The following is a 10,942-nucleotide window of genomic DNA, read 5'->3' as shown; positions in this document are numbered from 1 at the left end:
AAAAAAAAAAAAAAAAAAAAAAAAAAAAAAAACAAAGTGTGATTTTCAGAACAATAATGGAAAATCAAATGTGTCACTAAGCACATTGTTCAGTTGACATTTTTTTTCATAGCAAGATTTTCTCAGTGAAGGAAGTAGAATATTGATTTACATTCTGGCTTGGTCTCCTTACCTTGTCTTTGACTGGTTTGTAGACTGGCGCTGGTCCACGCTTTGAATAGCTCTGCTCTGTGTCATTCTACTTTCCATGAACTTGGATGCCAGGCAAAAGGGGAGGTGTACCCTGGATAGAGAACACCATTCTGCTGACTCCTAGAAAAGGCTTATTTCCTATTGACCGTCATTTGGCATCTGATTTGGTTCTCAGTACTCTATCACCAGGAGTCAGATACTTGAGGGGTATGATGACAAATTCCTCTTCTTCTTCTTTTTTTTTTTTTTCTTCCCTTGCCTGCACACCTGAGGCCTAAATCCTGGAATGTGGTCAGCTTACTTGTCTGGAAGTTTTTCATATGACCCAGGGCATCCCTAGATGACAGCTCCATGGACAGTGGCTCAAGGCTACTAAGTTATTTCCTTTGATGGTCCATGAGTCAGTTATTTTTAGATGAAAATTTTACTGGACATTCAGGAATTTTTTCTTGTTGGTGCCTATTAGAAACTAGTGTCTTATTTTGCTTTTTATAAAGTGGAAATTGATTTTAACACTCTTTTTTGATACCAGTGACTGTGAGGTGTGATAGTATGGTGGGAACCCACCCTGCATGGAAGCGTCACGGATTCTTGAGCTTTTCTCTTTTACTTCAGCCATCAAACACATAGCTACCTCGTCACCTCTTGGGATCTTGTCACCTCTTGGGAATGTTCACTTCTAAAATCTTAGAAATTTAATATTCTGTTCTCTGACTATATTGTTTATAGCACTTTCATTCCCTTTGCTCATTACTATTTTTTAAAATGTTATATACACATATACACATAAGATTATTATAGGGCCGGCCCAGTGGCGCACTGGAGAGTGCGCCGCTTGGGAGCGCAGCGGCGCTCCCGCCGAGGGTTCAGATCCCATGTGGAGACCAGTTCCCGCTCACTGGCTGAGCGCGGCGCGGGCGCAACACCGAGTGTTGCGATCCCGTTACCGGTCAGTAAAAAAGACAAAAAGGAAAAAAAAAAGGTTATTATAAACTTTACTGATATAAAAGATGTATAGCACATAACATGAATAATAACATACTTTTATTGTAAATTCCATATAGCCAATTGTTTCTCATTGAATGTTGTTGGTTTTTGCAGAATTCTTGTATTCATAGTCTACCCGTGGTTGTAATTCAGTCACACTATGACAAGTGGTGTTGTATCTGTATCTACTTGTATTAGTTTCCTACGGCCACCGTAACAAATCACCACAAACTTGGTAGCCTAAAACAATAGAAATTTGTTTCCTCACAGTTCTGGAGGCCAGAAATCTTAAATCATTATCGCTGGGCTGAAATCAAGGTGTCTGCAGGGCTGTGCTCCCTCTGGGGGCTCAGTCCATTCTTTGCTTCTTCCAGCTTTTGGTGGCTGTTGGCTTCCCTCGACTTGTGGTGGTGTGGCTCCAATCTCTGCCTCCATGATCATATTGCCGCCTCCTCTTCTGTATCTGCCAAATCTCCTACCTCTCTCTTAGGCCACTTTTGATTGGGTTTAGGGCCCACCCGGATAATCCAAGAAAGTACCAGAACTTGACCCCTGCATTTCATTTGTCTTGCAGCTCCCTCTATCCTTATTTTCTTCCGATTAAGCCTAGACCCCATGTTCTAGCACATCTACTATTCTCTTGTCAGTTTCTTCTATCTCAGTACACTCTCCTTGAATAATCTTGTCAGGGCCTCTTGGTTCAATTCCTGTATGTAACTGTCTCCTTCCTCATCGATATCCAAAGAGTTACCAACTCCCATCGATTGCGTCTCCTTAATATCCATCAGATCTGTCTCCTTTTCTTGGTGCCTAGTGCTGCATCCTTAATCATTCCCTCATCATTTCTTGATCAGGCTGTGACACTAGTCTCCTATCTCTTTAAGCTGTGACTGTCCATCTTTAATTTATTCCTCATGGTGGGCCAGAGTGTTCTTCCTCAAAATACAGATCTCCTATCTTTTAATGGCTCCCCCTGGCTTCTAGGAAAGTCCAGATATGTTAGCATTATATAGAGCCCTCCCTGGTCTGGTCCCTGTTGACTTTTCCACTCTCATTTCTCTTCCTTTTCTTTGAATTCAACCTTCCTTCCTGGAAGATCCTCCCTTTTTTCTGAGTTCAGGTGTCCCTTTTGGAAGCCTTCCTTGCCTTCTCTAGACTGAGTAGAAGTCCCTTTCCTGAGGCATGCAGCACTTCTGGTAAACTTATTTATAGCACAATATGTTTATAAATACCTGTGTGTTTTCCCCACCAGACTCAAGAGAAGATGTCATGTCTTTTATATTTATTCCCAAGTGCCTAACATAGTGCCTGGAGCATAATTCTAGGTACCCAATTCACAGTTGAAAACCTGAGTTCAAATTCTAGCCCTACCATTTACCAGTTCTGTGAGCATGAGCTTAAGTTACCTATCTCTCTGGGTCTTTGTTTATGAAATACATGGTTACCGCCTTAAGCTATTCCTGGCTGTTGGTCTAACGTAGTTGGGCATAATTTCTGCTTTCCCAGCAAATTGCCCTATGATGTGACCCCCGAGCAGGCTCTGGCTCATGAAGAAGTCAAGACACGGCTAGAGAACTCCATTAGGAACATGCGGGCTGTGACAGACAAGTTCCTCTCAGCCATTATCAGCTCTGTGGACAAAATCCCGTGAGTGCCATCTGTTGTCATTATCCCAGATAGAGCCTGGCATTAGTGCCCTTCTGCTCCTTGGCCCTTTTCACTAAGTTTTGTCCATCCCACAGTTATGGGATGCGCTTCATTGCCAAAGTGCTGCAGGACTCATTGCACGAGAAGTTCCCTGATGCCGGTGAGGATGAGCTGCTGAAGGTAAGAATCTGAAATCCAGCAGATTCCTGCCCTTCCAATAGCCCTTTGAGGAAGAAACTATGAAACTAGGTCTGACTATAGAACATTAGTAAGTGCCTAAGAGTAGATTCTGGCAGTCGCTCACCATTGATTGTGAGCTTTTGAAAGCAGTCGTAAATAGTGCATGATACTTGCTTAGCATGAAACAGTTGATATATAGTTTGAATGGTGCACAAACATCGAACATGTAGAGGAAGATAGATTTTTCCTGTCTTGTGTTAAATTTCTTAGAGTTTTATCTTTTGCTAAAGAACTGCTCCCTCTGCTGGTGGCCAGATGAATAGTAGCAAGCCCAACTGTTTCTGCGAAGGCTGTTGCTGATAACTCTTATTCAGCTATGCTCCTTTTCTTTTTTTTCTTCTTCTTTTTTTAAATCTGAATGCTTTTTTTCTTCTCTCTCCTAGTTCTGTGCTTTGCTACAGTGAGGCTTCGATTCTAGACTTTCTGTTCAGGTGAATTAATTTTATTTTTTCTGAATGAAACTTTAGGGGAAATGCTGTGACTGTCCCTGAATTCTTCTGTGAAAGAGAAATGTTGAGTGAACTTAATTTCAGAGGCATCAACTTGGCCTTTGAAATCTGCTGCATGAGAATGATGGGGATTGGACAGATTACACTATGCTAATTAGGTCGTGTTTAAGGACTTATTTTCGCTTTGTTCGTTAGCTGCTTGAAATCAGAGCCTACCTACATGAAAGTAGAAAGTGCACACGTTGAAAGGGAAGCCTTATTTGCTACCATGACATGTGAACAAAATATGCCCTAAAATGCTTGGTAACAGACTTTAAGTCTATCATTTTTACCTTCTGAATCTGCTCTTTCATTAATTACTAGTAGTGGTTTTCAGTTCTATTCTCATTTTTTCCCTTCATCCAACAAAGGGGTGTTTGGTTGTTTTAGTTCCAGGCCTTGAGAGAAAGTGTGTGTGCATGCGTGCATGTGTATGTGTGTATTTTATTCATTTTCTCCTCACAGGACTGCATTTTCTGGTTTTCTTTGCTAGCAAAGGAATTTTTGGTTTCTCGGTGGTGTGTTTTTTAATACCTATCTTTCCTGTTTCATCTGTTTGCAGATTATTGGTAACTTGCTTTACTATCGATACATGAATCCAGCCATTGTTGCTCCTGATGCCTTTGACATCATTGACCTGTCAGCAGGAGGCCAGCTTACCACAGACCAACGCCGAAATCTTGGCTCTATTGCAAAGATGCTCCAGCATGCAGCTTCCAATAAGATGTTTCTGGGAGATAATGCTCACTTAAGCATCATTAATGAATATCTTTCCCAGTCCTACCAGAAATTCAGGTAAGGGGAAAGGTACAGGTACCTGAAAGAATCTGTGGGTGTGTTTTTATCACTGAAGGGAAGGACAAGATTAAATACCACCCATAGCTTTCCCTGAACTGCCATATTGTAGGATACATATTTGATGTGCTCAGCACTTCAGAAGATGATGCATTCATTTTGAAGAGGATTTTCGTATGAAATAGTCAGTACTCAATGTAAAAACAATGGTTATGCATTAGACACGTTACTTTGTAATCAGAAAAGAATTGGAGAGTGCTTTTAATATTTGTAAATGAACATTTCGTTTTGAATTCAGTGCCTCAGAGCACTGTCTTAGAGATAAAGCTGGTTCTCCTAAGTGCACACGGGTCTGAGAATTGTTTTAAATTGGGGTTCATTGGTTCTTGTGGGTAGAACTAAAACTAGGTGAAGAGAGAAGCTATTAGAACCGATACCCCAAGGCTGTTAAGCACAGCAGACATGAGCAGTACCTCTAGAATTGACTGTCTCGACTGGCTTCATTTTGCACTCGCCGCCTGAGAGGTTTTTGTCCTCTTGCCAATTTCTCATGTATATGTCACTTGCTGGGGCGGCTACTGCCTCTGCTTATTTTCAGACGGCTTTTCCAAACTGCTTGTGATGTCCCAGAGCTTCAGGATAAATTTAATGTGGATGAGTACTCTGATTTAGTAACCCTCACCAAACCAGTTATCTACATTTCTATTGGCGAAATCATCAACACCCACACTGTAAGTATTTTTCTTTAATTACTTAATTTCATTGCTCTGTTCTTAATTACCTTCCCTAGCTACTGCTTCCCATCTTTGGTAGCCGGATATCTCACCCTCCTGTGATCTTACTGACTCCACAGCTCCTTGTTGTCTTTCATCCTTTGCTTATTATTCTTAATATCTATTGCTAAGTTTTTGCACGTTTTCCCCAGACCACCTGCATCAGAATTACCTGGGCTGATAGTTATAATGTTTCCTGGACCCCACCACATGCCTACTGAACCACAATTCCCAGGGGTGTGCTCTAAAATGTACATTGTGAGCACTAATCTAGTGGCTTTGATAATGTAGTGTTTTTATGGTTTCTACTTTTTACCCCAGCCCTCATTATTTTTCTAACATGATCTAGAATACCAACTTCTTTCTCTGTGTTGTCTTGCAGTGATTTTTCCCTTGGGTGCTCCCTATTTGTTCAGATATTTCAAGTAATTAATTTCTTTCCCCTTTGGGGACATGTAGAGCAGGAAATGAGGACATATGCAAAATGTGAATTAAATTTCAGGTACTGTCATTTATGAAGACATCGCCTGGGATAATAGCATCTCAAAGGCTTTGTTGAGTTGCCCCTAAGATTATAACATTGATCTGGTATACTTTTCTCTGAATTAGTAGATGTTGTACCCTGGAAACATTAAGTAAAAGTCTGAATGTGAATTATTTGAACTGGTAGTAGAGTACATTGATGACTTAGGATATTGAAGCCTGTGTGTTTAATTTTTCTTCCTTACACAGGGCATATTTGAATCCCTTACAGCCATGAGATTAATAGAGTAGCTGTATTTTCTCTCCATACATCATAATTTATGTCGTTCAATAGAGCCTGGTGTGGTGCCTTATCTATGGTATTATTTATTTAGGTTAGTTTGCTGACGATTGGCTTATCAGTTCTTTGAATGGTGGAGCTTTGTTGTCTCATCTTTTGTGCAGATTACTCTTAGGCATTGTGGGTGGGGCTGGGGGCCAGAGGGTTGACTGTCTAAATGGAATTGACCATTGGTTGTTTGGTGCAGCTCCTGTTAGATCACCAGGATGCCATTGCTCCAGAGCACAATGATCCGATCCATGAGCTACTGGATGACCTTGGCGAGGTGCCCACCATTGAGTCCCTGATAGGTAAAATTCTACCTTAACTGTCCAGAAGGTGAGAGTGGAACATGACAGAGAGTGTTGTAATGGTCACCTCCTCTGTGTTTGCACTGTACCAAACTCTAGATATGCATTGGGAAATACAACAGATGTGACCCCATCTATGAGGAGCTGAATTCCAGTGGAAGAGGTCGTTTTAAATGCAGATACACAAATAATCATATAACTATAAATTATAAGTCCTGTAAAGGGAAGAGTATTTTAAGAGAGAATTGTCAACTATTTATGAAATTATTTTATTACGGATCCTTTGCCTTCTCATTTGGCGTAACATTTTCTTTCATTTCTTAGTAAAGGTGTCCTTGCCACACTGCACATGTTGGCTTGTTCAAATATCTTCTTAGACTTGCATTATCTTTTATTTATATTATTTTCCCCTAACGTCTCCTCTCTTTGTTATATTGACTCTTTCTACTCTCCCAAAACTTCAGGGGAAAGCTCTGGCAACTTAAATGACCCAAATAAGGAGGCATTGGCTAAGACAGAAGTGTCTCTCACACTGACCAACAAGTTTGATGTGCCTGGAGATGAGAATGCAGAAATGGATGCACGGACCATCTTACTGAAGTGAGTCTTGAAAATAGAATGAAGAAACATAATCCAAAGATCCTTTGGCCTTTTGTGAGCAAGCCTGCCGAGTCATACCTGAAATGATCATCCTGGCCTTTCATACCTGTCATAATTCTGGTCACCTCACATACTGTACTTGTCACAGGACTTATCTACCTTATTTTGTTAATATGCTAAAAATGTAAATCTTAGAAATCCTAACTCTGGTACCTACTCTGTTGTAGTTATATAAAGAAGCCTAGGGCCTAAAGTACCTTGTGTTAGCAGCTGCCCCTTGGGACCTTGTTTGTACTGCTGCTCTTTAGAAGAAGTAGAACACCCGGTAACATTTAAATGCTTCCCCCATCTCATTTCAGCACAAAACGTTTAATTGTGGATGTCATCCGGTTCCAGCCAGGAGAGACCTTGACTGAAATCCTAGAAACACCAGCCACCAGTGAACAGGTAGAACTTAGGGTTTAACACAAGCTTTATAAGGTGGATAAGCTCTCCTGTGATAGGCACATGCCATGGTTGAGGGAGGGGAGACACAGACAAGAGGTGGTAACCTAAGGGCTAGCATGGATATAACTGGAGGATGGTGGTGGTTAGATCTCACCTGAGAAAGGTGTTGGTTTCTTTTTTATTTATTTAATTAATTCATTTATTTATTTTGTCCTTTTTGAGACCGGCCACACCGCGCTCAGCCAGTGAGCGCTGGGAGCGCACCTGTCATCTCTATATAGGGTCTGAACCCGCGGCGGGAGTGCTGCTGCACTCCCAGCGCTGCACTCTCCCGAGTGCGCCACGGGCTTGGCCCAGAAAGGTGTTGGTTTCTGAATCCAGAAGGAGATGTTCTTAGGGCATGAAGCTCATGGGCACTTAAATGTAGAGTGTGTGTATGTGGGGTGTTTGTGTGTATTTAACCGGGGCAGAATTAGTCCAATGGTAATTTAGTGAATATTATATAGTTGGAATTCTGTTAAGTTGCCTTGGTAGATAGAAGAAAAGTACAGAATATGGCTCCTAAACTCAGTGCAGTCATGATCTTGTTGGGGAAACATGATGTATGTACCTAAAACAATGATAAAACCATTAAAAAATTAACTATGGTATTGACTATAAAAATGATAGAAGTTTCAGGAAAGAGGCCATTGAGAAGCAGTGTATCAGGAAGGCTTTATAAAAGAAGGGGAATTTGAACCAAACTTATAAGGATAGTTGGGATTTGGATGTGCATATAAGAAGAGAGGGAATTCTAGGCAGGAGAGCCCACACGAACAAAGGTACAGAGGAGGGGAAGAGCATGATGTGACCAGACACATCTAGAATGAAGATGTGGGTAGAGGTGAGCAACAAGAAATAAAACATGAAACCAAATTATTTAGAACTCAAAAGCTAAGCAGGAATTTGGCACTGTAGAGATAAGGAATAAAGAGGCTTTGTAAGCTTTATTAATTAATCAAATTAATATTGATTGATTTGGCATTGCTCTCAGAGCGGGTGATACTTGAGTCATCTATGTGTGATAAGGTCCCATGGTAGGGGTGGGAGGGAGGCATAGCAGTGGGAAAAGTTGGATGAGTAGCTTCATGTTTAAGACCCCAGTTTCTTATTTGTCAAATAAGAAAAATAGGTCATTTGTTTTCAAATTGTAAGCATGGGAATTCGTTTCATTAAATGACAACTTACTTATTATAAGCCCCACTATATAAAGGAGGTAAAATTGGTGTTACTCTGGTAGCTCCAGGAACGGGGCACCTGGAACCCAGCCCTCTAGGACTCTGGTGCCTCTGGGAAACGCTTAAGGCTGCACAGAGGTCTATTTGAAAACCATTGTTTTAAATGAATTCTCGCCTTTTAATAGCTATGAGTGATTACCTGTTAGATGTATGCGAAGGGCAAGAAAAGAGGTATAATCAATAACTGCAACATGTTTAACCTAGAAGCAGTTTGAAACAGGGAGGGAGGACCTAGTCTTTACTGAGAACCTGTTATTTGTTTGGTGCTTGCACCTATGTTCTTTCATTTAATCCTTGTAATATCCCTCTGAGGTGAGTCTTTTCATCTCCATTTTACACATGGGGAAACTAAGACCATTAGAGGTTAAATAACTTCCATCAGCTTGTCATGGCAGAACCAGACTTGGATCCAGTTCTGTCTGACCCCAAAGCTTATGCCCTTTGCATTGTGTGATGCACAAGACTACTTTGCAGAGTAGTCTTGACATTTAAAAAAAAAGGGAATATTGGGAAAAGGAATTGTCCTAGTTTGGGAGGAATTACAAGTGTGAACTACAAACCATTCCAAATGTAAACATATCAGTATAAACAATTCAAAATATGGCACTGGAGCCTTAGACACAAAGACTTAAGATCTACCAGCATAGAGGCAATCATTGAAGTATTGAGAGTAAACAGTTAGAGGAAAATGGCCGTGGGTCACTTGGAAGTACCAAACCCATACTTAGGGCAAGAAGAAAATGCAGAAAAGATGAGCAGGGTGATAAGTAAGAAAAAGCATTGGATTTGGGGGAGGGGGTAGTGGTGATGAGAGCAGTAGATGTAGAAGCCAGATTGCAAGGAGTTAAAGAAAAGAAAATGCTGAAAGAATGGAACAACAAATACAGATCATATGTCTGATGGGGACATAATGGTCAAACACTGGATGGAGACTACAAAAGGTGTCAGAATGAAGGGAAGGTTTTTCCTTGTTAAGATACTGGCATTTGCAGCATGTTTGAAAGCAGTGGGAAGGCTTGAGCATAATTCAGCCTGGACAAGATGGCAAAAGAATTAGCAAGGATTTACTTAGCACTGATGTAGCATTGATATAGTTAAAACATTCATCAAGCTGTGCTTTGAATAAAATTAAATGACTTCCATGTCCTAAAATGTGATAGAGACAAATATGAGGGATTTTGTAACCTATAGAGGCCAGTCTGCTGATTGTACCTAGAGCCCAGGAAAGAAGCCCTAAGAAGCTGGGTGATTTCATAGACATAATCTCTTCTAGATGGAAAGAGATCTGCCTCTGCTTCCTGCAGCTTCTCATCTGTCATTTGGCAGGGGGCAAAATTCATTCCCCTCCGTTTCCAGGGTGGAGTTTGAAAACTGTAAATTCAGGTGCAGATATGCTATATAAATTCAAGTTTAGGATTCATGTGGTGAACCTACCAAGAACTTCTTTTTCTCATCTGTAGGAAGCAGAACATCAGAGGGCCATGCAGAGACGTGCTATCCGTGATGCCAAAACTCCTGACAAGATGAAAAAGTCAAAATCTGTAAAGGAAGACAACAACCTCACTCTTCAAGAGAAGAAGGAAAAGATCCAGACAGGCTTAAAGAAGCTAACAGAGCTTGGGACAGTGGACCCAAAAAACAGATACCAGGAACTGATCAATGACATTGCTAAGGTACTGCATTTGGGGGACAGTGATGTCCTTGTCCTTTTTAAAGCTATTTCAGAGGTTCATAAAGAGACAGTGGCTGTTCAGATAACTGCGTAGGTTCAGTTCATGGGCAGATTAGTGGCCTCTTCTCTGAGAAACCATTTCTGACTCTACAACCTGAGTGCCTTGCCCAGCCCGAGGTGGCTTATTCCATGGCCTAAATTAATAGGGAGAAGCTCTAATTAGAGCTTCCTGTGTCTAAATTTGTCTTTGATCTTAAAGAATTCTTCCAGATCTCTTTTATGATTATTGTGAAATATAAATTCACTTCAAATTGATCGTCAAATCCGTGTTTTATGTGGATCATCACAAGTGAGGGGCTCCAGTGCCAGTTGAAAGTTTAGGCCTTCTCTGCTGTTGCAGAAAGATGATAATGCCTTGCACACCCAGGAACTTAGTAACTGATGTGTTACAATTCCCTTTTTCTTCCTATCTCAGCAACATATTTAAGATGTCTAAACCAGCTTTACAAGTAAATTCTAAAAATGTGTAAGCCTGAAAGTAATACAATTTCCTACCTCTAAAAAGTAGAAATGGGGGGAAAAAATTGCAATCTGAATTTCTTTATTAATTTGTGAACAGATTGCTGCCTATTAAGAATGAGTGGTTTAGGGCCGGCCCAGTGGCGCACTGGATAGTGCGCCGCTTGGGAGGCGCGGCAGCGCTGCCGCCCG

General features: G+C 41.0%; 1 protein-coding gene across 1 annotated transcript in view; it reads left to right on the top strand.

Moving 5' to 3' along the window:
• Window positions 1-10,942, top strand: part of IQGAP1 (IQ motif containing GTPase activating protein 1) — a 96,067-nt gene that overhangs the window by 75,842 nt on the left and 9,283 nt on the right. Inside the window, exons 27-34 of the mRNA XM_008565351.1 lie at window positions 2,686-2,826; window positions 2,922-3,006; window positions 4,117-4,349; window positions 4,948-5,080; window positions 6,133-6,235; window positions 6,700-6,835; window positions 7,195-7,282; window positions 10,020-10,232. Coding sequence (XP_008563573.1) covers window positions 2,686-2,826; window positions 2,922-3,006; window positions 4,117-4,349; window positions 4,948-5,080; window positions 6,133-6,235; window positions 6,700-6,835; window positions 7,195-7,282; window positions 10,020-10,232 — 1,132 coding nt within the window. The remainder of the gene's footprint in view (window positions 1-2,685; window positions 2,827-2,921; window positions 3,007-4,116; window positions 4,350-4,947; window positions 5,081-6,132; window positions 6,236-6,699; window positions 6,836-7,194; window positions 7,283-10,019; window positions 10,233-10,942) is intronic.

Source organism: Galeopterus variegatus, unplaced genomic scaffold, assembly GCF_000696425.1.
Source record: "Galeopterus variegatus unplaced genomic scaffold, G_variegatus-3.0.2 Scaffold14, whole genome shotgun sequence".
NCBI lineage: Eukaryota > Metazoa > Chordata > Mammalia > Dermoptera > Cynocephalidae > Galeopterus > Galeopterus variegatus.
This window is presented reverse-complemented; position numbering and strand designations above follow the sequence as displayed.